Below are 26,589 nucleotides of genomic sequence, written 5' to 3'. Positions count from 1 at the left end.
TCATTATCATGCCAGGTGATGGACAGGTGGGTTGTCCCACACATCTGCCAAACTTGGCCTGCATGTGTCTGTGTGTAATTTGGGAATCTGACCCACTCAACAGATCCAGTTCCCTACACCATCTTACTATGACAGGAATTTACCCTTATTCTTCTCCTTTAAGTGTGGTTGAAAAACCCTTATACAGACATACCTTCAGGTTGAGCGTTTTCAGATTACAGTGGTACCTCGCAAGACGAATGCCTCGGAAGACGAAAAACTCGCAAGACGAAAGAGTTTTTCGTTTCTTGAGTTGCTTCGCAAGACGATTTTCCCTATGGGCTTGCTTCGCAAGACGGAACGTCTTGCGATTTTGTTTCCTTTTTCTTAAAACCGTAAATACCAGGGTGCATCCGTGCTGCGCAAGACGAAAAATCTGCAAGACGAAGAAACTCGCAGAACGAATTAATTTCATCTTGCGAGGTACCACTGTATGCTCCATGGCGACCCGGAAGTAATGGAATGCGTTACTTTTGGGTTTTGCCGCTCGCGCATGCGCAGACGCTCAAAATGACGTCACGTGCATGCGCAGAAGCAGCGAATCACAACCCGCGCACGTGCAGTCGCGGGTTGCGTTCTACTCAAGATGCAAAAGGGGCTGTGGAACAGATCCTGTTCGCATCCAGAGGTACCGTTGTAATTCTTCTTCTTTTTTCCCAAGGGATATCTCCTGAACTTCCAAGCCTGGTTCAGATGCTTCCCTATATCAAAGATCCTGCCCCCCCTCCACCATGATGCTCATAAAGAAACATGGGACATGGGTTCCCCACCATGGATGATTGTAGCATAACGGTGCGATACTTCCAACTCAAACCAGCTGAAATAGCCTACTCCTCTACTTTCGGAACAGCACCTTTGGGCCAGGTAAGCATTTGAACCAGGCCTGATTTGGTGCTGAAGGAGCAAACCAGAAACAAGCGAGACCCTTCCATGCAGGCAGATCCAAGGAGCTTGGGATCTGAGTCAGCTCACTCACCCATATGCCCCGTTGCTTATGAGTTTAATTGTTCCAAAGTCTCCTTCTCCCGGCGGCTTCTTTGGCTTTGGAGTAGTCCCACGACTCTGTAATGGTAAGTAAATTGGGTGTGAGGGCATAAGAAGCTCCTAAGAAATCCAGCCACGCTAACTGAAGACAACCCTATTGAGGACCCCTTCTTTACCAAGGTTAGGAGCAGTGCCGTATGGCAAATTATTATTTTTGGTATGGGAACAGTTAGGGCCAGAGGCGCCAACTTGCAAGGGCAGCTGGGGGAGGGGCTGCCGCCGCTGCGAGTGTGACATCACTATGTTGTGACGTTGCGTGCTGAGCATTGCGCCTCCTTCCGAAAGCCGGGTGGACTTTGGGAAGGTGGCAGAAGGGCTCTTGGACCCAGTTGGAGCATCACACCTCCCTCTCTAAGCCAGGGAGAAGCTTCCCGAGTTTCGGGAAGGAGGCACCAGGCTTTAATACATTTAATACTCTAATTTACCCGGAACATTTAGGGAACTAGCCTAGTCCACTGACCGCACGCCACTGGTTAGGAGTGCAGTTGCGTATGGAATATGACAGATTGTGAATGCAGCTAACACTGGTACCAGAAAATTGGTAGAGAGCCACTCTGAATCTGAACAGGCATAGCCCATTTAGTTTCATTTATAGATGCAGAAGATAGAAAAAAAACAGAGCCAAAAGCACAAACGTAAGACGGGGCAATCCCTGGCTATGCAACGGCACTATGGATTTAATGATGAACCTTGCAGGCAGATCCACCCACTGACTCAGTTGCCTAATAATAAGGAGTTATTCTGGTGGAGTGTCTTCTGTTATTCAAGAAGCCACACGCCTCAAGCCTGGGTCACACAAATGAAAGGTTAGTCAGTAAGAGCAAGAAGGACAAGAGATTCCACGTGTTTTCAGTTCCATTTTGTAATCACAACAGATTTATTTTCATTCCTATCTATTGCAGATCAACTGGGCAGGGAGCTAAGAGGGAACCATGTTGGGCTCTTTTCCCACCTGGTATGAAGGAGGTGGAAGCCTGCTAGATCTCTCTCCCTCTTCTCTATCCCCACCCTTTATCTTTACTAAATAAATACCGTATTTTTCGCTCTATAACGACCATAACACGCACGTAGTTTTTAGAGGAGGAAAATCCGTAGGCATGCCACCCGTAGGCATTCCCTCCATAACACGCACAGACATTTCCCCTTACTTTCTAGGAGGAAAAAAGTGAGTGTTATGGTGCGAAAAATACGGTAATTTTATTTCCTATTAAAAAAAGGAGTCTGCACAGCAATTTTTTGTGGGTGCATGCAATCACATTCTATTTTCCTCTTAATAAATGTGCACTGTTCTAACAACCTTTGTGACGCAAAACCTAGAAAGGGATCTCCCCTGACAGGGGCGCTGACTCCCCCCCCCCCCACTGCGGGTCCCCAATGTTGGTGCACACTGAGTTGCAGCATAATGACATGGTGATGTGATGATGTCATGTCATGTCATCACAACTGAGCAGCTCCGGCACTGCGGGAGTGACTGGATCACGGCCTCCATGTGCCGCGGTCGCATTGGGCGATGCACAGAGGCAGGCAGCAGAGGCCAGGCACCAACAGCAAAAATTTTATGGGTGCCTGGGCCCCTGGGGCTTGCTGGAGATGGCGCCAGTGTTCCCACCAACTGGGTTCATTCTACTGAATGGAGTATTTATTCTTCCACAAGAAGGGCTGCTTCTGGGTCCTCCACTCTGCTGAGTTTTAACTGAGGTCAACTGCAGTTTAGGAAGGAGTTGTGCTTGTCACCTTCCTGCCTAACCAGACTGGTCACCATGCTAGATGGCTAAGGTGCCCCAATGGGAGGATGAGAAGCTGCTTGCAGGCACCACAGCAGTGCTTTCTCTGATTCTCAGACCAAGGCAGGCTCTTTCCCAGCAGTGGGGCTTCCTGCCATTTCAGGTGTTTGAGAAAGCGCCGTAGCTTCTTATGACTCTCTCTCTCTCTCTCTCTCTCTCTCTCTCTCTCTCTCTCTCTCTCAGAGACTCTCACTCTCTCTCTCAAAGACACTCTCACACACACTCTCTCTCACTCTCTCTCTCTCTCTCTCTCACTCTCTCTCTCTCTCTCTCTCTCTCTCTCTCTCTCAAAGACACTCTCACACACACTCTCTCTCACTCACTCACACACACACACACACACACACACACACACTCTCTCACTCTCTCTCTCTCTCTCACACACACACACACTCTCACTCTCTCTCAAAGACACTCTCACACACACTCTCTCTCGCACACACACACACTCTCTCACACGCTCTCTCTCTCTCTCTCTCACACTCTCTCTCTCTCTCTCTCTCTCACACACACACTCTCTCTCTCTCACACGCTCTCTCTCTCTCTCTCTCTCTCTCTCTCTCTCTCTCTCTCACACACACACACACACGCACACTTTCACACTGTCTCTCTCTCTCTCTCTCTCTCTCTCTCTCTCTCTCTCAAAGACACTCTCACACACTCTCTCTCGCGCACTCTCTCTCTCTCTCTCTCTCTCTCACACACACACACACACAGAACTTCCCTTCCTGAGACCTGAGTGGCTGGTCATATAATCCACTGCATACCGCTTCTTATGACAGACAGTTGAGGAAGTTGGGTATGCTTAGACTGGAAAAGAGGAGACTGAGAGGAGATATGATAGCAATCCTCAAATATCTCAAGGGCTGTCACATGGAAGATGGGGGGGGGGAGCTTGTTTTCTCCTGCTCTGGAGGGTAGGACTCGAACCAATGGCTTCAAGTTACAAGAAAGGAGAGGCTGACATAACACCAGGAAGAACTATCTGTTCCGACAGCTGTTCTGACTCCGGTTTTTAAGCAGAGATTGGATGGCCATTTTGCCAGGGATGCTCTAGTTGAGATTCCTGCATTGGTGGGGGTTAGACTAGGTGACCCCATCGCATTCTACAATTCTATGCTTCTAAGATTTTCTGTTTACCAGCATGCTTGGACATAATTGTTTTGGCTACCGCACGCCACTGCATCATGTGCTCTTTTCCCAAATAAAAATGCAGCACACACTCTGAGAAGAATGGATAAATGAAGGCAGGAGAGCCATCACCTCAGTTTCCTACGTCTGTGGCAAACAACCGTGCCATGCTTCTGCAGGCTTCCGTGCTGCAGTTTTATACTTATTTCTACTTTAGCATCTTTTTCGCAACGGATCAAAAAGCCAAATGCAAAACACACCATTCAAATGAGGCAACACATAACATCAGTGGTGGAAAACCCAAACCCTCTACCAGTTTAACCCCACAGCGCAAATAGCACCCAATAAATCCTAGCCGTATGTCTGAGACACTTCCGTGCTCAAGATTTGGGGGATCTTCAAGAGGGAAGAGAAGGCAGGCTTCCTTAAGTGTGGGGCAAGCACTAAGAACACCTCCCTATGTCCCATTTGCTGTCAAAATGAGAGACATGAATGCCATCCCTGTACCCCTGACAGACTCTGATAAGAATAATAATAATTTGGATTTCATATCCCGCTTTATCACTACCCTAAGGAGTCTCAAAGCGGCTAACATTCTCCTTTCCCTTCCTCCCTCACAACAAACACTCTATGAGGTGAGTGAGGCTGAGAGACTTCAGAGAAGTGTGACTAGCCCAAGGTCACCCAGAAGCTGCATGTGGAGGAGCAGGGATGCGAACCCAGTTCACCAGATTACGAGTCTACTGCTCTTAACCACTACACCACACTGGATAAGGCAGAGAGGGGGGTGGATAAAGCAGTCCCTAGGCTTAAACCCAGCAGGACTTAGGACCACCTCTCACTGTATATTTTAAGAAGCTCATTTTCCTTCCCTGTACTTTCTACCTGCTTCCCTTCCCGGGATTCTCACACAAGCCTCCTCTCTTCCATTTGCTCATGATGCTCCTTGTCAATCACCCATGCCTTCTCTTTTCCTCTCACCCACTAATCACATTCCTCCTAAACCTTCTTCTTGGCTGCTTCCAACACCATCTGGGCTTCTTTTCCCTCCCACCTCATCCACCCATATTCTGTGCCTCTCCTCCACTTGTCTCCCAGATCTCCCATGTGAGCCTTCCTTCTCTTCCCTCCTCATATGCCTGCCTGGACTTCTCTCTCGTAAGAGTGGAGGAGGCAAATGGGAACTTCATGCATTTTCTCCAACTTCCACCACACTGGTTCTCATCCCCTCCCCTTTTGGTTTTTTCCATTTTTTCTGCCTCTTTCCCTTTTCTTGCACATCTGCTATGCTACTACCGTACGGGGCTGCCACAGATACACAGTCAAACCTCGGTTGTCGAACGTAATCCGTTCAGGAAGCCCATTCGGCTTCCGAAATGTTCAACAACCAAGGCGTGGCTTCTGATTGGTTGCATGAGCTTCCGAAAAACATTCAAAAACCAGAGCATTTACTTCCTGGTTTTTGGCGTTTGGGAGCTGAAATGTTCCAAAACAGAGAGCCGAGGTTTGACTGTATTGCTGGTCCAAAACCAGTGTGCCACGAATCCAAGAACTGCACCCTATCATCCTCTGCTGTTTCGCAAGGAGTTGGGGAATGCACTTGTGCAATGGCACGTAGCTTCATGGGCACCCCTAGAATTGCTGCTTGGGTCGCCATCCTTGGCACTGCTGCTACCTCTACCCAAGTCAGGGTGCAAGGAAGTCACCCGCTTCTACAACGCCCAGGGAGTCATCTAACATGCGAAATTCGTAACTCGAGCTGCAAGTTTTAAGCCATCAACTTAAAGTTTGGGCTGATTATCAGGTGGGGCTCCAAGCGCATTGATTTCACTGTTCAGGTCCCAGCGCATGGTCATTTTTTTAAAAAAAAAAAAATTAATTAAAGGTGGCCTTTTGTTTTGACATAGATAATAATAATAATTTATTTATTTATTTATTTATTTATACCCCGTCCATCTGGTTGGGTTTCCCCAGCCACTCTGGGCGGCTCCCAACAAAACATTAAAAACACGGTAAAAGATCAAACATTAAAGCGAGATGATGAGTCTGTTTATTATGTTTATGCCCCAGTCCCTGTCCCAAAGTTCTATGAGCCCAGAAGGGCTTTGGATTTGGGGTGGGGAGAACAGCTATGGGAATAGAGAGGAAGTGTCACTCTGCCACTGACGAATTCTGACCTGCCAAAAGTTATCCATTGGGAAACCTACAGTGGTGCCTCGCAAGACGAAATTAATTCGTTCCGCGAGTCTTTTCGTCTTGCGATGTTTTTCGTCTTGCGAAGCACGGTCCGTCGCAACTGCGCCTCTTCAAGCGGCTTTAGGAAAAAAGCGAACAAACTCGCAAGACGTTTTCGTCTTGCGAAGCAAGCCCATAGGGAAATTCGTTTTGCGAAGCAACGCAAAAACCGAAAAACCCTTTCGTCTTGTGCGTTTTTCGTTTTGCGAGGCATTCATCTTGCGGGGCACCACTGTACTTTGGAGTTCATTGGACTTTCCCCCGAAATTGCAAGTATCACCTTTAAGTAGGGATGGAAAACTTCCTCTCCTCCCCCCGCCCCTCCAGTCCTGAGGCTGCTCATGGCTTGAGGGGGGACTGCTTACTTACATAACAAAGGAGTGTAAATTAATTGCATCCAGGCAATAAATTCTGGCTATAGCCTATTGGTTCCCAACCTTTTTTTGGCCATGCCCCACCTAAGCATCTCTAAAATCCTGATCCCACCCCCCTCCTGTGACATATAATTCTTATTATTCAAAAAGTGAACGCCTATTCACATGGAGGAGTGGCCATTAATTTCTTGAATTGCTCCCCTTAAAAATCAAATCCCCCCCCCGGGTGTGTGCCCACGTTGGGAACCACAGCTTTGGCCTGATTTCCAGCTGCTGCCAGTAGAGACTGAACGGCCAATGGTAAATAGAGGGCTTTAGTTTCATGCACCCAAGCGAGTAGCCAGATTTCCTTTAGTTTGTTTTCCTGCACAACAGCCCACCAAATGGAGTGGCTGCCTGAAGTCAAGTAGGTGCAGGAGCTTTGCTTTTCCCTCTTTCCCCAGGATCAAGCTTGCGATGTGGATGTAGTGGCAGAAACATTGAGCAGCGGTATGGAGAGAGAGAGAGAGAGAGCGACAGACAGAGAGAGACAAAGAGAGAGTTGTGTCTATGTGTGAAGAGTTGGGATAGACAGCACAGAGCTGGGGTGCGGCTGGTGCCCCCTGTGTACTGACCTCTGTGAACTCCTCTGTCTCAGGTGTGTTCGATCCTCCGCTATCATGCTCCTCCACATACAGCACATCTGACGAGAACAGGGTTTGGAAAGAGCCAAAGGGAGAGCCAAGGGAACAAGGCTTTAGCAACCCCATTGTCATTCATGAAAGCACAGAAAGGGCGAAACCTAGACATGTGCATACAGCCATGCATATACGCCAATGCACATGCCTTGTGGTACGTACATGCACACACGGCGGCATGCTAACGCGTGGGGGTATGTGTGTGATGGAGAGATACACGTGTCAAGGCGACACATCAGGAGACGGAAGCATGCGCTCGCTAAGACAAATCACAGGCGAATATGCTTGCATGCACCTTAGCACACACCTTGGGAACAGATATACAAACACCTGCGGGTATCCGGGTTCGCATATACTTACATTCACACTGGAATACAACGTTAGCTGTGCTACCTTGCTCACACAAATGCATGCCCATGCCCATTTAACACACACGGATACAGATAGTTTATGCAATCCCTCCATCATCTAGTGCCTTGGAGACCACTCGACTCTCCAATGTCGGCACGTGAACTTGGTTTGGCTTACCTGGGTGTCAGCACTTTGACACCACATAGACTCACCTTGAGCAACTACCAACCCTGTCCCTGGGTCAAACAATTGACAACAGGTCTGTACAACTTCCCCCCATGGGGATAAAGCAGCTTAAGGTAAAGGTAAATGGACCCCTGCCCATTAGATCCAGTCGTGGCCGACTCTGGGGTTGTGGCGCTCATCTTGCTTTATTGACCGAGGGAGCCGGCGTACAGCTTACGGCTCATGTGGCCAGCATGACTAAGCCGCTTCTGGTGAACCAAAGCAGCGCACGGAAATGCCGTTTACCTTCCCGCCGGAGTGGTACCTATTTATCTATTTGCACTTTGACGTGCTTTCAAACTGCTAGGTTGGCAGGAACAGGGACCGAGAAACAGGAGCTCACCCTGTTGCGGGGATTCGAACCGCCAGCGTTCTGATTGGCAAGTCCTAGGCTCTGTGGTTTAACCCGCAGTGCCACCCACGTCCCTTAAGAAGAGCCAAATGTGACTGGGAAACCAGCCTGAGAGGAAAGCATTGGCCTGCACCGCTCGGACAGCCAATGTGGCACAATGTGGCTACAGTGTTAGACTAGAACATGGGAGACCAGGGTTCAAATCTCCACTCAGCCATGAAGCTCACTAGGTGACCTGGGGCCAGTCCCAGTCTCTCAGCCTAACCTACCCCACAGAGTTGTTGTGAGGATAAAATGGAAGGGTGTGGGGAGAGGTGTGTACACCACCTTCAGCTCCTTGGAGAAGAGGAGGGATATAAATATAACAGACAGAAAGACAGGCAGATAGATTTGGAGTCCTGGAGACTATAGCTAAAGTGTTAAGTTGGGGGTTTTTTCACTGGAAGAAATTCCACATGTATATAACTACATTTGCCCCTCAGTTTACACAGATAAACCAAGAAGCACACCCTGAATGACCATTGAAATCTGCCATATAAGATTAAGGCATCAAATGTTAGCTGGTTCAGCCCAATTTAAGATTTCAAAATCACGAAGTTTATTGATGGAGGTAAAAGGTAAAAGGTAAAGGACCCCTGGACAGTTAAGTACACTCAAAGGCAACTATGGGATGTGGCATTGATCTTGCTTTTCAGGCCAAGGGAGCCTGTGTTTGTCCACAGACAGCTTTCCAGGTCATGTGGCCAGCAGGACTAAACCGCTTCTGGTGCAACGGAACACTGTGATGGAAGCCAGAGCGAACGGAAACGCCCTTTACCTTCCCACCACAGTGGTACCTATTTATCTACTTGCACTGGTGTGCTTTCGAACTGCTATGTTGGCATGAGCTGGGACAAAGCGGGGGCTCACCCCATTGCATGGATTCAAACTGCTGACCTTCTGATCAGCAAGCCCAAGAGACTCAGTGGTTCAGACCACCTTGAGACCAAAGCAAACTTTCTAACCTGACAACTTAATAAATAAGATACCAGGGTGGTGAACAGTATTTCAAAAAACGTTGATACAAAGACATCCTTTCAGTCATAATGTAGATTCACACATATGTGGTCTTTCCCCCCGGCTGTCATGTATCTGTGATACACGATCATATGAACAAATAAATGGCTACTAATGTGTGTGTGAACTAGGTCCAGATTTACACAGCAAGGGTCAATACTTGGGATCTCTTAGTGGCAAAGGCTTCACTGATCTGTATTAATAAGGGAACCAGAGAATGTATCTTATCATTATCCGAAGTGCCTTTCTATATCAGACTGAAGTCCATCTAGTCCTGTGTTCTCCACAAAAATCGCAGCAGTGAGCTAAGGAATTGTCCAATGGGACGCGGTCTATCCATGATCTATCCTTTCTTAGGGGATGCTCTGTCCCCAAGGAATCCTGGATGAGTTTCACCTCTTTGTTAAGATACAGGTACCACTGTACTGGAAATATGTCAAGGCTAGAAGCTGTCTTGACACCCACTCCCATCAGCGACATCACACCCTTGGTGTGTTTTTCTGTTCTGCTTAACAAGTAGATCGCCCTAAACAATAAACTCACACATGAAGAGGTTACCCTGAACACCGTAGAGGAAATGTGATTGGCCCAAGCATGAAGAATCCTCACAAGGGGGAAGGGGGACGGAACAGCCTGTGCTTCTTGGAACCCATTGTAAAACCAAACTTCACAGCTAACAGGACGGGTCACTTGCCACATAGCCACAGAGGTTACAAGATGAGCATGCTAGCACATGCATGAAATCACATACACATATGTTCACAAAACACAGTAGGTACTGCGGCCCAGGTACATACGTGGAATGCAGCCTGCTTTCCTGCAGGTGATTTTTTGTTGAATTACCTGGGAAGGGATCTCGGGTAAGTCCCAGCTGGCTGATGATGTAGCGAGGGATATCGGTCTTCACCAGGTGTCCCTCTTTGGCATGGTCCTCAGCAGCTTCCAATAAGTGGTAAAACTCCTCGGGATTAAACTCCTAGGGAACAGTAGAACCGCTCAGAGTTAGGCCCTGCTTTGGATTGGATCAGGCCTCTTCTCCTGAGACTGCGGGAAGCTAGCAACAATGAGCTGCCTTTGCTTTTTCACAAAAGGGAGAGTTGGTGTGGTGTCATGGTCAGAGCGCTGGGAATGGGATCAGAGTATCCTGGGCGAGCCTCAACCAGCCACTCCTTTCTCTTTGCCTAATCCACCTTGCAGGGCAATTGTTAGAGTAGAATGGCACAGTCCCCAAGCACACTGTCCTGAGCTTCTTGAAGGAAAAGTGGAATAAGAAGTTTGGGGGTTGGATCAAATGGGTTCTTTGGGGGTCCCCTTCAATCCTGTGACTTCATAACTAGGACCAAATTCTGTAGAAACAGGAAAACTGCTGAAATGGTCAAACTAGTTTCTTTACTGAGTATATAACCCTAGCTACATCTGTTAAGTATCTACTTTGTCATATAAGCTAGGGCAATGAGTTGCCACCAAATCTGCCTGGCTGGAGGGATGTCACCAAGGGGAAAGAGAACAAAGAGAATGGAGTTCTTTGTGCAAAAATATGAAGTTATGGTTTTGGCTACTCTGCCACAGAAACTTAATGGGGGAGCAGGATCGGTTGGAAGTGTTAATGCTATGAGTTTTCTATCTTTTGCACAGACTATTTGTCTACGGAAGCAAGATCATACAACACAGAAGCACTATCTGTCTCCATCAAGGGAACCAAACCTAAAGTATGTGCTAGCACCCTTGAAACTTCTCACCTCTCAGGGACTCAGGTGTTCAAAACATTATTTGATCCACAAAAAGCATAGGATTTTACCATAGTAAGCAGGCTAAAGATTCTCTTTGGGTTACTTGTTTAGAAACCAAGGTCTGCAAAAATGGGGTGCCGTGGGCCATAGAAAAAGGCTGGTGCAACATGGATTGGCCAGAGGCTACAAGATGGTTAGGCTTATGCTAAATGATGAACTGGGGTCCTCCCATTTCATTTATTTTATTCTATGATATCAAATATACCAAGTGTGATGCAGACTGATTTATGTAGCTGAGCCAGGGATTTCTGTGTTTCTGCTGTGGGGATCCTACAGTGAGTGAGTGAAGGAATTATGTGACTGAGGTTTCGATCTGAACCATTATACTAATGTGTGGTAATTTTGCAGTTTGCTTAATATGACAAAGTAATTGTCATATAGGTCTGTGACCAGGGTTGCAACCTCTTTGTGAATCAGAAATTCAACTAAGTTTTACTCAGAGTAGCTCTACTGGCATTCATAGACCAAACTTGGCCATGTTCATTAATTTCCATGGGGCTACCTAGTGGATCACACCACCCAAATTTTAAAAAATAATGTAGGCTACAGACCTAGCTGCAGCAATTTAGGTTGCTTCTAAGGAATGAAACAAGCTGACCAGGCTATGAAAGAGTAATAAAAAGACTGATTCTGACTGCAGTGTGTTTGGTTTTGTGGAGTTGGAAAGGATGGGGAGAGACAAAGCAGTAGACAGGGAATTAGAGAGATGAGACCAGGGAGTTATTATAGAAAAATAGGAATTTGAAGTGTTCCAACTTAACCTTGATGAAAGCTTTATGTGTGGGCGTTTTTGCTTCCCTTGAACTCCCAGGTCCAAAGGAAACAGTATCAGGGGAACCAGTCCCAGTTCCTGTGCTAGAATAAATAAAGGAGGAACAAGATCATTTGCTCAACACTGTTTCCTTCAGATCTGGCTGACAGAAAGATTCTTCATCAGTCAGTCACAAGCCAACAGCCGGTGGAGAAAAACACTTGAAAAAGGAATAAGGAAATCAAACAGCTTCCCATCAGCCAGCTTTTGGCAAAAACAAACTGACAACTAAGTATATACATATATGATAAAAAGAGGCGTAATCAGTTGCTTTCCTCTCTACTGCTACTCTCCTCCTTTTCAAACAAGGGATGCCCACACAAGCACAGCAACTGATACTGCATTGGCTTGGCACAGCCTCCTGCTCCTCAAACCACCTGGCAACTAGCAAGGCTGAGGAAGCGCGTCCTGTGATTGGATGGTCTGTTGCCAGGGAAACTGGCAGGTGGATGAAAGCTGATGCCCTGTGGATGGCAGAGAGCAGAGCCAGGATTAAGAGGCAGAAGGAGAAGCAACTGGTGCCAAGGCTCAAGGGTGCTCGGCTCAGTGCTAATACTTAAGTCGTGGTACGAAGGACTGAACACTTTTCCTGGACTATGGCTCCTCCCCACATACAGGACTGATGAACAGGCACCAGGATGAACTCCTACCATGTGGGAACAAAGCTGACAAAAGTAACACAAGCCAGGATGTCCTTCGCAGGCAGAATTAAGGGCTGGTCCAAGATGTGCTGGGGCAACACCAAATCCAAATTGCTGCCTCACCTCTAATTAGAATGAAGAATGACCTGCTGAAGTTTTCTGTTAAAGCCCTGTTTAAACAAATGAGAACTGGGCCATGCTCAGGAGAACTTCCTGGGCGAATGAATACTTGCGCAAGATCTGTCTCCCTCCCAGTTTGCCACCCTTAATTTCTTGACCAACGTGGCTGCCCTAAAGATGCCTCTTTCACTTTCTGCCTCATAGAAACAGATACAGTGCAAGGATAGTGAACATGTGGCTCTCCAGCAGTGTTTGGACTCCAACTCCCACAATAGTTCAATAGATTTTTTCCCCTTCCCAATGATTTTCACTACCCATATGATCAAATCCTTCTTTGGCTGTGTGCGCCCTTTTCCTTAACCCAGTGGTTTTCAACCAGTGTGCCATGGCACCCTGGGGTGCCTTGAATGATGGTCAAGGGTGCTGCAGGCAACATTGGCCTCTGTCCCCCTTTCCTTCCCTCCCATCTCAGATTGCCTCCCAAAGGCTTGCACAGCTGTTTATTGCAGCAGCCCTGGCTATAAGCTATGGGAGGCACCTCTCTTTGGGGCAGGGGGCACAGCTCAGAGACCAGGGATGGCGGCAGCAGCTAGAGGACTCCCAAGGAGAGGGGAGAGGTGAGGAGGATGAGGGAAACATCCACAAAGGAGGGTGTTCAAAAAAGGGTGAGAGGCTGCCAGCTCTGAAGGCAAGGGGTGACAGAACTGGGCTCCTGAGCCCACAGGGATGCCGCAGAAAAAAATGTAGTTAGTTAAGGAAGCCATGGACTCAAAAAGGTTGAAAACCTCTGCCTTAACCTTTTGTGTGCAGTCTGATAGTTATTGAGTAATACCCTGCATTTACATCATGCTTTTTCATTTTGACTGCATGACTGGTGTTGAGAATACCAGTGGGCTGTGGCTCATTTTAAGCTCTGATGCATGGTTAGGATGGAGACAAGAACCCCTGAATTCGCTTCCCAGCTCTGGAAGAGGAGGTAGCCCTGGAAGACGAGGTGGTATCCATTTGTGGTGCCCCCCCCCATTAGCTAGCAATGCTTCTTCTGTATTATTTATGGCATCTATTTAAAAACCGTTGTCACATCTCCTATCCCTGTAAGGCCCTCTCAACCCAGGCTACAATGCAATTATTAAAAACTTGATACAGAGGCAACAGGATGCATGGCAGCACTCTTAAAATACATGTCCACCTAAAGGATGTTTTGGAGAGTGCATCCCCTAGAGACAAAGGGAATTGGAAACTTCTGGGGTCCATTGGTGGGAATAGCCAACAGGCCTTGAACAAAGGGAGATGATTTCAGTAGGCCTTGTGTTGAGTTAGAGCAGCTATGTTCATGCATTCCATTCATTTTAAGGAACTTTGTGCGCACATATGATTTTTATGTTCTTCCTAAAACATGTACATTGCCTTCTTATTTGCTGTGCACACCCCACACGTTGTCCCTCAGGGATGTCATATGTTGTACTTGTAAGGGTTCCTTCAAATGGACCATTAATTGCTACTGTGTGTAAAACATGCCTCTAAAGAAGTGTTGTAGGTTTTAGCTGGGTACAGTACTTTGTGTGTGTGATGTTAGAACCCACAACATAGCTCCTATCTGCCGGCCACTTCATTGTGAATTTATGTTTTGAGTGTTCTGGTGGCTCCCTGCTACTCCTATCACACGACTCCTTTGCAGCAACATGCATTAGCAAATGAAAAAGGAGGATGGCAGGAGAACAGCAGAACGGCACTCTTCTCCCCATCCTCACAGCAATGCTACCTGTCACAATCCCACAGTCAATGACCAAGATACCAAAGAGGCAACAGGGCTAGTGGCTGAGGTGATGGACTAGGTTCCTGGCTTTGAGCATGATAACTGAGCCCACTGAACCTGAGGCTGGTGGACAGGAAGCTCCAGGACTGGATCCTACAGAACCAGAGCCCATAAACCCACAGCCTTGACTCTCACAGGTGCCTTCCCCTTGACCTGAGAAACTGAGCCCCTCACCAGTCCAGAGAGTGCAACAGGCAGGAGATCATGGAGTGATCTTGATGTGAACATGTGGGAAGATATCAAGTGGCAACAGAGACATACAGCTTTGACTTCTGCCAATTCCTAGGGAAGCAGACAGACACGTATACCCCTCAGTGCCTCACCAGGCATTCCAGCAGCCGGGCTGGTCGGGAGATGATAATGAGCAGCTTCTTCACAAGCTGAGTGACAAAGGTCACCTCCTCACTCTCAGAGCGCTCATAGGCCTGTAAGCAATGGAAGAAGGGGCTTGTTAGAGAAGGGTTTTGGTTGCAGTCATCTCCATGGCATGCCACTGTGCCCACAAGGAACACCTCCTCATGTTATTGCTATCACCCCACTCAGAGTCCCTGCTCTCACATGGCTTGTTTTGTCCATCATGGTTGCTTCCATCATAACTTGCTGCCACTCACACCTAAACCTAAATTTCTCCAGAAATTACTCCAATCCAACCCAGCTCCCTCTCTTTGACCACTGCTGCCTCTCCTGACTGTATCTTTTTTATTCACTGCTGTGCAAAACTGACTTCTCCCGCACATCTTGCTGTGCACTGCACATTCACTGAGAGGCTGCATGCTCACATCTTTCAGAAGTTTCTCCATGTTCTCCTGCAGCTCATAGAAGTAGACAGTGGTGATGAGGCCTTCCTGGGACTTGGCCAAACAGTCTCGTGCCAGCTCAATGACTTGGTGGTGGATGAAACTGAGAGCCCCATCAGCCAAGGGCAGCACACTGTCTGGCTCATAGCTCTTGATGAAGTCTTTCAGCTTCTCTTCCATCTGCGCCGTGGCCTGTGGGGGTAAGAAATTGGAGCTCTTGTGTCAGGAAAAAGAGGACTCTAGTAAATAACCCAGAAGAGGCATTGCTCCTTTCTCAAAGCTAGGAAAAGTATAAGGGGATCCTGATTCCCAGACCCTCAACTACAACCCAGTTCACAGCACTCTCTGTGCTCTCCCTGTAAAAAAACAAAAATCTATGAATTCTGGGTCATGAGAGCCCTTCCTTTTTATCACCTTCCTCTAAAAGAATCACTTGCTGTATCACAACTACACAACAGTAAGACACAACATCTAACATGGCACATCCAACCTCAGGGGCTCTCTTTCTTTCTCAGTCTTATAAGGCATAAGGTATTTCTCTTCTCCATCATATCTATCTATATAAATAACAATTACACACCCTAGTCAGATATCATTATACCTGTTTGCTTCCATTTCTGGGCCCAGTTCTTATTCTCTCTCTCCATTACCCTTTCTCAGTGTTTGTTTGGAATGTGGGCTATTGCAATAATCATGAGAGAATCCACAGTGTAAAACTCTGTGTTAAGATGCCCCTTTTTCTGCTGTGAAATCCCACTCTTTAAAGTTCAATCGGAGCAAAAGGCAATCCGCAGAAAAACCAAATGGACATTTGCTCCAATTGAGCACTAAAGAGTGGGTTTTTGCAAAGAAATCTCCAGGACAAAACACACACATACACACACACTTGGACTTAGAGCTTTTAAGCATGGAGCTGTGTCCAGAAAGAGTGGGACAAAAAAAGCCCTAAATTTACATGCTAAGTGTCAATAAAGGTAGATTGTCTGTCTTTTGTCAATGGAAAGTGGCTAAATGAAACAGATCCCTTTGCCTCTAGAAGCCATTTTCCAGGATTCCGGGTAAAATGGTCCCTGTAGGATGTTATTTGATGGAAATGAAATCTTTAGATTCTGCCTCCGACTGCGACCCTTACCTTGGGGAATCGTTCCTTGTAGACATGATTCATCATTACTATCTCATTGTCATAGGAGGATGGAGACCGGCCCGGGCTGCAAAGGAATAAGAATGCATCAGTTCCTGGTGTCTTCTATTTTCCTGCACTCCCCATCGCCCTGAATTCTATTTGGGCATTTCTCACTTTTCTTTATTACTACCGTATTTTTCGCCCCATAGGATGCACCGGCCCATAGGACGCACCTAGTTTTTTTGGGGGGAAATAAAGGGGAAAAAATTATTTCACCCCCAGGTGCCCCAAGCTCAGCGCGCCCTAAGCGTCTGGGTGCCGGCAAGGTCTCCGCTAGCCGTGGGAGAGCCACGCGGCTCTCCCAGGGCTAGTGGAGCGCTGCGCTAATCCCGAAGCTTGGGGCGTGCAGAGCTCAGCGCCCCCAAGTTTCTGGGTGCTGGCAAGGTCTCCGCTAGCCGTGGGAGAGCTGGGTCTGCCACAGGTAGCAGATAGCTTCCTGAAGCCTGGAGAGCGAGAGGGGTCAGTGCGCACCGACCCCTCTCACTCTCCAGGCTTCAGTGAAAGCCTGCATTCGCCCCATAGGACGCACACACATTTCCCCTTCATTTTTGGAGGGGGAAAAGTGCGTCTTATAGGGCGAAAAATACGGTACTTAATCTTTCGTTGCTAATGGTGTGAAATATACTGTATGGAAGAAGTGAGGAGAAGGTAGATCGGGATCTATGGTAAATCTCCGGGTACTTTGCAGAAGATTTGGAAAGGGTTTTTTATACACACAAAAGGCTTCCCTCTCACTTTCTGAATAAGGCTGTTGAAATAAAGAAAACATGGTGGTATCAGAATGGATTTTTGTGTGAAAAGACTGTGAGGTCAGTTGTACTACTTAAAAACAAACGCATGAGCTGAGTGTGTGCTCAGCGGCACCACACTCTCCATTTCTATCTGTCTCATGCACTTGGCTTCCAGCAGTTCCAGTAAAATAGAAAACAGATTCCGAGACCCCAGCCCCTGTGTACAGGACCTGTCCAGCAGGCCTCCATTGAATTGCAGAGACAAGACAGGGTTGTGAGGAAACTAAGGAACTGTCAGCAGCAGTGTGGTGTATCAGTTGGTAGTGAAAGATCAGTGTGGTGTTCAGTATTACCCATATTGCTCCCTATACAGTCAAACCTCGTACCCCGAAAAGAACGTTTAGGCTCCCAAATGCCAAAAACCCGGAAGTAAATGCGCCAGTTTTCAAACATTTTTTGGAAGTTGAACGACACGGCTTCTGCTTGAGTGCAGGAAGCTCCTGCAACCAATCGGATGCCGTGCCTCAGTTGTCAAATGTTTCGGAAGCCGAACAGGCTTCCGGAACGGATTACGTTCTACAACTGAGGTTTGACTGTATTATCCTATTGGTTTCCTTAACCAAAGGCAACACTTTCAGAATGGCACACAAAACTGCTTTGCGAGATGTACAGGGAACCATTAGCAGGAGTTATTTAATCACAGTTCTCTTCAATTAATTGCTTCCCAGCAGGCAGGACAGTAGAAGAGCCTTTTGTATTCAACCTGTTTAACCTTTCCTCCTGGCCTGGATCATACCAATGTGAAAAAGTAAAAGCACAATGCTCTAATATCTACTCACAGAAGGTCATCAGGGCTTACTCTTAGGTAAATATATATAGGATTGCAGCCTAATGGCAGAATTCAAATAACTAATCCCATCAGTCTTCATCACATTTGAAATGCAACAAAAATCATATTTGCTGAGTTGCTAAGCTGTTTTGTGCTTATTTTCTTAGATGTTTAACATATCATTATACAATGGTACCTTGGTAGTCGAACGGCTTGGCTCCTGAACAAATCGGCTCCTGAATGCCACAAATCCAGAAGTAAGTGTTCCGGTTTGCAAACATTTTTCGGAAGCCGAATGTCTGATGTGGCTTCCATGACTTCCAATTGAGTGCAAGAAACTCCTGCAGCCAATCAGAAGCTGCACCTTGGAATGGATTAAATTCAAGAACCAAGGTACGACTGTGTTTCTTTTTGTCTACATAAACCTCATTCATTCTTTAAGATTACTGGAGGCCTTTCATTGTTGCTGGACTATGACTCTCAACAGCTCTGATCACTTGGCATCCTGGCTGGGGCTGATGGAGCTGATGTCCACCAGTATCACAAGAACCAGAGATTCCCCACAGATCATTGCATTAAAATGCTTCTTAGCAAGTACACTCCATTGGTGTTTTTTCTTTTGGGGGAGGAGCTTAGGATCTACCCATGCCAGCCACGGTTGACCCTGAATCAAACTGGAACACTGGTCTTTTATCCCATTCTATAGACCTTCAATAATTTCAATGCAAGTCTCTCATTTGCTTATATTCCTACAAAAGTTTCTGAGTGAAGGATGAATGCGCAATGAACATATGAGGGACCCAAGGGAGTTGCTCTGCAGGGTGACGGCTGCTCCATCCTTACCTGAGGCTCCGGGAGCGGGGCCGCACCGCAGGTGACCTCCGCCCCCCGTCATCATCAGTAATGCTCTCACTGCTGCCAAAATGCTTGGAAAGGAAATGCAGCTCATCCATAGTGGGCTGATAAGGCAGCTGGTGAAGGCGCTCTTGGGAGGAGCAGGACGACTGCAAGGAAAAAACAGAATTGGCCCTCAGTTGATGCCAAGTGTCAGCTATTTGCAAATGTCTTCCCAAATCTGCCACGGAAATGTCTGGGAAATGGCCCAGCTCCTATACATGGGCTGCATAGCCTTCTAAAACATGCAACAGTTTTATTGCAGGAACCAAAATATAATCCAATTGCCAGTGCAACATGAGAATTGTTAATGCAGAATGGTTTTCGTATGTCAGCTGGGCATTAACCCACAGAATGTGACTGAACGCAGGAAGCTGCTTAAACCATCTGGCCACTGGCCCCTTTAGCTCGGCATAGACTACACCAGCCTTCTCTGTCCTGTTTGCCTCAGCCAGCACAGCAGAGGTGATATTGGGGTGTGCAGTTGTAGTCCAAAACTTAACAGAGGGCACCAAGTTGGCAGGAGGTTGCTCTATGGTTTCGGGCACGCCTATTTTCCGAGTCCTACCGGGAAATGCCAGGAATGGGTTTTGTGACCTTTCGTATGGAAAGAAAGCATTCTACCACTGACCTACAGCCCTTCAGGTTGACCTGAAGCTAAGAATTCCAGATGTTATTACAGTGAACCACAGATACACACACAAGGATGTTAAAGATTGCACTGAGTTATGTGACAACATTTGCAATGGGTATGCAGTCTGCTTCCTCAACCTGTGCTGAGTGCTCACATTATGTAGACTCCTCTACTCCTAAGAGTGCCCCAAGGCAACCCAGACTGACAACACTGACTCCCCTCACCTGCCTCTGGCCTGTATGTTAGGGTTGCCATATCTTGAGGGGGGGGGGAGACAGCCAGAGCTGCTGCCAGCCCGAGCCAGGGAAAGAGGCGCAAGCATGCGCAGGGCCGCTGCACCCATGTGCCGCTCTCCCTGGTTCATGCTGACAGCGGCCGCGGCGTGCAGAGCCACCCATGCCCACGCCAAACCCCACCCCAATTTCAAAAAACCCAAACCTCAGACATTTCCTTTAGAATGTAAAAATCCCCCCACCCCCAGGATGGGCCTGTTTACCCCACAAAAGAGGATGTGTCTGGGATTTCCTGGACATGGCAACCCTACAGTGGACATGCAGAGCTCTCTTGGGCGGGGTTCAATAGCTGCAAACTGGGAGCCAATTGGCCTACATGTAGTTTTAGCAATTTCTACCACCGTATTTATGATTTAGACTTGCATGGCTGGCCTATCCTCAAATACCCCAGCAAAGTCTTTGGGCCACTATCCAATAAACAGCTCCCATAACCAGTCAAATCTTGCCTCCCTCCCAGATCTTCTTAACGGCAGGAAGGTCTTACCGATACGGTGGAGCTGGGAGTGTTGGTTCCATATCCAGATGATGGCAAGGAAGCCAAGGACCAGCGCCGGCCATCTGCCCTGAAATGATCAAAATGAACAGGAACTTTAAGATAGTCCATAGTTTAAAGATTCAGGCAGAACCAGTTCTGATAAAAAAAAAAAGAAAGAAAGCCATATTGTCACAAAGTCCATGTTTCAACCGTTTGTGCTTTCTTTGCTGGTATCTCCAGTAAACCAGCTGGCTGAAAATAATTGCCTGTTCAGACTTTCAGGACACAAAGGTGTGTACAAAGCATATGAGTTTGAATGCTACACTAGGCCTCCTATCAAACTCTTATCTTGACATATATGTCACACCATTTAGGTACAGCCTAGAAAACCTCTCTCTATTGCTCTAGACACAGATCCATTTCTGGGCTTTAATGAGGCATCATAGAAATACCAAAAACTTTGCTAAGGGTAACTCATATTTGGACAATGCAGTGAATGGAAGATGGGACTGGGAGCTCTATGGGCTTGAACACTATCATTCCCATCAACAGAATCCCTTATTCTTTGTCCCCTAGTATCTGGTGTCCAAAAACATGCTGCAGGGATTGGCAACGTGGTGCCCTTCTGACATTTTGGCTCCAACTCCTATCAGCCCCAGCCAGCATGGTCAAAAGTCAGGGAAGATGGGAGTTGTAGTCCAACAACATCTGGAGGGCAACACATTGCCTACCCCTGCAGTATGTTGCTTCTGAATGCAGAGGTTCTATTTACCTCTCATGACTAATAGGTGCTGAAGGCAACAAGTCATTTGATGTTTTAAAGAGAAGCACTTCCGGTAAGGACTTCAGTCGAAAGGCCCAGACTCAGTCCATCACTAGTAGCTGGATCATCTTAGGATCTAGATCAGGGGTCAGCAAACTTTTTCAGGAGGGGGCCGGTCCACTGTCCCTCAGACCTTGTGGGGGGCTGGACCCACCCTCTCCAGAAAGCACCCCCTCCCCTAAAAGGCCCCCCTCCCGCTGCTTCCTCCCGCGCGGCTTTTGGCCATCACTTTGGTCCGTCGCTTCGGATTGGCCGCAGGAGCTTCTTGCAGCCAATCCGAAGCCGCACCAGCGTCACGGATCTCAATCCCCGTGTGGTGAGGACCGAGCGGGCAGCAGGGTCTGAAAGGTTCGCGGGCCGGATTAACGAGCCCGGTGGGCCACATCTGCCCCCCGGGCCTTAGTTTGCCGACCCCTGATCTAGATTCTAGAGGATCCTTGGCCAGTCCCACTGCCCCCACTGCCCCAAACACAGCCTCTTTCAGGGGTGTATGCTGGGGATACCACTGGCAGCAGCTCCCACCTGCCTGTATCGTTGACAGGTGCAGTGAGGACCTCCACAGCAGTGAGGCCTCCTGCCAACAGAACCTGGCTGCATTTGAGTGGAGGGAAATCTCTGCCACTTCTTAACTCCCTCCAGCACAGTGCAGCACAACAGCTTGCTCTGTTATTTTGCTCAACCTGAGCCTACTGCCAATCAATGTCACTGGGGCACCCTCAAATTCTGTTATCCTCATGGAGAAAAATGTCTCTTTTTCCACATTGTTGATGATTTTAGACCCCTCTGCCATTGCTCCCTATCTTTTTACATGAAAAAGCTCCAAGTGATTTGGATTTTTCTCATGGGAAATGTGCTCTTGAAGCATTTTCACATGTTAAGACGTTTGCAGGGGCAAGCCCTCTGCCCCCTCCAAAACCTGCATAAACTCAATTCAGGTGCAATGTGGGTTCAAAGATGTACAGTTTGAGCCTGGACCAGGAAAAAAGAGACTTGATTGTGTGAACTAGCTACTCTATCAATGAAAGCTATAAACACACTGACAAGTGGTGTTTGGCTGTTGCAATTAATCTTCTGGATCCAATGACAATTGATTAGCCTGGCCTTGAATAATTAATCAAACTTTCATGTTTGAAGTGTTTGCTAAGTAATCTGGCCAGGCAGTAGTGTAATTTAGGGCTCATCCACAATTCTGCTCATTCCACACCTAGAAAGTATGCATCTGAGCAGTTTCCCCCTTGCCCCATACCAGGGAAAACCCGCCCTTTAGTGCTAAATCAGAGCAAACACCAATTCAGAGAAAACCTGAATTGCCATTTGCTCTGATGGAGCTATAAAGAATGGTCCCCCCCCCCCCCGGGGCAAAGCTGCAGGACAAGAGATAGTTTGGATAACCATCACCAGTGGTTAGGGATGATGGGAGTTGTAGTACAACCGCGCCTGGAGAGATACTGTCACACAGCTTAACCTCCCTGGCAAGGTTACCGAGAGGATAAAATGCAGCGATTATCTTCCCAGAGAAGTGCCTTTGGCGGATTCCCCTGCAATTCTCAGAAGACTCAACAGAACTTTGCTTTTGGAGAAGGTTCAAGTCTCTTTGGATTCGTGACTATTTTGGTGTTTACCTTTGTTTCTTTGCTAAACTATTTTGTAGATTTCATGTTTCCAGTTATTATTACTTTAGACCATCTCATTCAGTTAAGCAGTTGAACTTAGTTCCTTCCCTCCCCTCCATGGCCCCATCAGGTTGGGGACAGGGATTGAGAGAAATTTAAGTTTGATTTAAATATTCCCATCTTTGCTTCCGTATAATTAAAAATATTCATGCCCAGCACAGCTCCCCTTTCAGCCTCTTTCTTTGGTGAGGTTTTTAAAAATACCTCTCTTGTTAATAAAGCCAGTTCCACAGAATGCCTTATATCAAGTTGTACCTGATGAAGGCAGAAAAAGTGATTCAGTAGTTATGTGTGATGGTGGCATAGGTTTCAGGGGTGTAAACAGGATTACTGAAAGTGGAGCACCTGGGTGAAATGGGGAATGCCACAAACTCTTTAAGGAATCGCAACCCCAAACCACAACGGCTGTTCTGGCGCAAGGGTTGATTCTAATTAGAGTCCTTGCATTAGAATTCTCCTCCCAGTTCTATTTTCCCTTCAGAGGTTCAGAAAGAAAGGAAAGCACAAGAGACAATGTCCTTGTCAACATAGGGCAGATTCACACCATGCATTTAAAGCACATTCAACACACCTTTAAAACGTATGGCTTTGCCCAAGGAATCCTTGGGACTGTTGGGTGCAGGGAATTGTAGCTCTGTGGAGGCGAAACTACAGTTCCTATGATTCTTTGGGAGAAGTCACATGCTCTAAATGTGTGTTGAATGTGCTTTATATGTGCTGTGGACCAATGCTGCATCTCAGACTTTTTATGCATGCTAGAGGGTCAACTTTCTCCTCCCCTAGCCCCAGAAGGGCTCCAGCTACAAGATGTCCTATTAGTTTGCCCAGACCCAAGCTAGCTATAAAACTTCAGTGTTGTGTCTGGGTCTTTGTCTGGGCATGACAACAGCTAGTCTTGACCTTGTTGACTCTCTGGTTGTTATCTGTTAGATTATGGCATCTTGTTCCCAGGCTGCTTGGAAAGGTACCTTACCTTTGATCCCATCTACTGTGTGACCCTGTTTTGGACTGTCCCTTTCTGCATGCTGCCCTGATCCTTTGGCCAACAATTTCCAAAGCTTTCTGGCAAAGCTTCCCCTACCCCTCCATCTTGCATCTGAAACAGCTTTGATGATTTACTGTCCCATGCAAACACTGGCCCTCAACCCTATGCTTTCTGCAAATAGCCAACATCCTCCTCCTTTTATACAATGTATTAGGCAGCCTCAGTGGGTTTGTTAGGGCTGCCATACGTCCGGATTTCCCCTGACACTACTGGGATTTCAAAGGTGGAATTGATGTTGGGGTGAATTTCCGAAAGGCGGCACTTTGTCCTGGATCTTAGGCAAGTCCATTAAAAAAAAAAATCACATTTTTTGGCGTTTTTGTAAAGAAAAGCTCAACAACTTTTGGCTTTTCCTAAAGAAACCCCCACAACTCAACAATTTCAGTGGTTTCCTTAAAAAAAGCTATTTTGGGGTGTTCTGGTTTGTTCCAATCTATACATTTTGCTTGATTTATCTCTCATTCTCTCTCTCACTGACACGAGTGACTTTGCAAGTTCCACAGAATAAGGTATTTTCTAATCATACTCCAGTGATAAAACCGTACGTGTGTTTTAGTCCAGTGTGAAAATTCACAGAACAGAGATCTGTAAACAGCTCAGGGCGGATTTTACTCAGCACTTTGTTGATGGCAAGATGGAACTTCACAGTCTGTTCCCTTGCTTTTGGGGGTGGGGATGGGGGTGGGAGGCAGAAGCTGCATGGGCATGACTATAAAAAGAGCAGAGAGCAGATGGGGAGTGGGGGGCAGCAGCTGTAGAGTCTTCAACCGCCTCAAATGTTCCTGTATGCCACATTCTGGCAGCATGGCCTGGTAGATCAAACATGAGAATGATAGCCAGGAACTTGCTGTTCTCCTCCGAAGCCTTTGAGAGGGATAGGGACTTCTTGGGATGGGCTGGTGGGGAACTGGGAGATTGGGCAGGGGCTGAAGCAAGAAAAAAGTATGAGGAATGGATATGTGTTGGTTCTCCTTGTGGCCAGAGGAACTGGTTTCTACCCCAAGTGGGCTTCCATTCATTCAGTAGTCTATGGGAATTTTGCCCAGGAGACTCTGTCTCTGCAACCAGATGTGGGACTTCATCACATAAGGACTGCAAGTGGAGAGGCAGGTCTTCCACAGTGGCGTAGCGTGGGTTGTCAGCACCCGGGGCAAGGCAAGTAATTTGCGCCCCCTAACCTGTGGATTTGTGCCCCCTAACCCTAACCCCCAGATGTTGCGCCCGGTGTGGCCGCCCCCCCTGCACCCCCCACGCTACGCCACTAGTCTCCCATGAGGCAAATCTCTAGGGGGGCTTGCTGTACCATCAGTAGCTATTAGCAGCATGGCAAGACTTATTTGTGTGTGTGTTTACTCCCCTACCCCCAAATTCACAACCCTTCATTTTGCCCATTGCAAAATATGCTGGTAAACCTTAGTTCTTGACTATTTTCTGCTGTTGTTTTTTTTAAGGTGTGGTTATATATGTAGGTAAAAAGGTAACGGTAAAGGACCCCTGGAGAGTTAAGTCCAGTCAAAGGCGACTCTGGGGTTGCGGCGCTCATCTCGCTTTCAGGCTGAGGGAGCCGGCGTTTGTCCACATACAGTTTTCCGGGTCATGTGGCCAGCGGGACTAAACCGTTTCTGGTACAATGGGACACCGTAACGGAAACCAAAGTGCATGGAAATGCTGTTTATCTTCCCGCTGCAGCGGTACCTATTTATCTACTTGCGCTGGTGTGCTTTCGAACTGCTAGGTTGGCAGGAGCTGGGACAGAGCAACAGGAGCTCACCCCGTCACAGGGATTCAAACTGCTGACCTCCTGATCAGCAAGCCCAAGAGGCTCAGTGGTTTACACCGCAGTGCCACCTGCATCCCTGGTTATATCTATATCTATATCTATACCTATATCTAGCTGTGCTCATGCCAACCTTAAGTAAATGTTAATGGAGGGTGTGTATGTAATAACTGAGGGGAGCGGGCACCACAAGGATACACGCAACTAGTGCAGATGCAAAACACTGGTTTTCAGAGGCAGAAAATTTAAATGACTCATCTGTGGACACTGTTGCACCCAGGTGCATAGGTAAACAGTGGACTACTCATAGTGCAAAACCCCTGTATGGACACAGCAGTGGTCAGTGAAGGATTCTGGGTTTGCAGTGGAGATTCCCAAAAGCCATTGGACACCAGAGCCCCAAAGAATGAGGGACTGCTCTTACCTGCGGGAGGAAGCGAAGGAAAAGTGGGCTGGTGTATTGGGGGAAAAGTTCCGGGGGCTGTCCAGAGGGCTGCTACCTGTGGGCAGGGCAGGAAAAGAAGACACAAAAGGGAAATCAACACATTGCCTGGTGAGACGGCCAGAGGATCAAATCGAATTCTTAACCCTGCCTCACTCAAGGAGCCAGCATATTCATATTCATATTCAGAGCCTGCCATAATGAGAAAGGTTGCCATAGTGACTCCAGCAACAAGCCAATGGGAGGTGATGCAGAGGAATATGAAAACAGAAGACAGAAAGAGGCCAAGAAATAGAATGCTGGATGGGTGAATAAACAAATAAGACAGGTCACAGACAGACAATGGGGGATTAATGATCAAGTGTCAAATGGCTGGGTAGATAGTCAGAGGAAAAGATTTGAAGTCAGAGAGATGGACAGACAATGGCAGGGATAGTTAGTAAGATGGACAGACGAGAAGGTGCTGCTATATATGTGGCCAGAATAATAGACAGATGGCCTGGGATGCATGGAAAGATGAGAAAATAAATCAGTGGGAAAATTACAG

General features: G+C 47.3%; 1 protein-coding gene across 1 annotated transcript in view; it reads right to left on the bottom strand.

Annotated features, from left to right (window-relative positions):
• MAST1 (microtubule associated serine/threonine kinase 1) overlaps positions 1–26,589 on the bottom strand; it is a 94,559-nt gene that overhangs the window by 20,042 nt on the left and 47,928 nt on the right. The window contains exons 4-12 of the mRNA XM_081893729.1: positions 26,025–26,100; positions 20,292–20,370; positions 18,830–18,990; positions 16,376–16,451; positions 15,226–15,435; positions 14,770–14,871; positions 10,112–10,244; positions 7,222–7,289; positions 1,016–1,101 (exon numbers count right to left, since the gene is read on the bottom strand). Coding sequence (XP_081749855.1) covers positions 1,016–1,101; positions 7,222–7,289; positions 10,112–10,244; positions 14,770–14,871; positions 15,226–15,435; positions 16,376–16,451; positions 18,830–18,990; positions 20,292–20,370; positions 26,025–26,100 — 991 coding nt within the window. The remainder of the gene's footprint in view (positions 1–1,015; positions 1,102–7,221; positions 7,290–10,111; positions 10,245–14,769; positions 14,872–15,225; positions 15,436–16,375; positions 16,452–18,829; positions 18,991–20,291; positions 20,371–26,024; positions 26,101–26,589) is intronic.

This window comes from Podarcis melisellensis (genome assembly GCF_964234715.1).
Source record: "Podarcis melisellensis genome assembly, chromosome: 17".
Taxonomy (NCBI): Eukaryota; Metazoa; Chordata; class Lepidosauria; order Squamata; family Lacertidae; genus Podarcis; species Podarcis melisellensis.
This window is presented reverse-complemented; position numbering and strand designations above follow the sequence as displayed.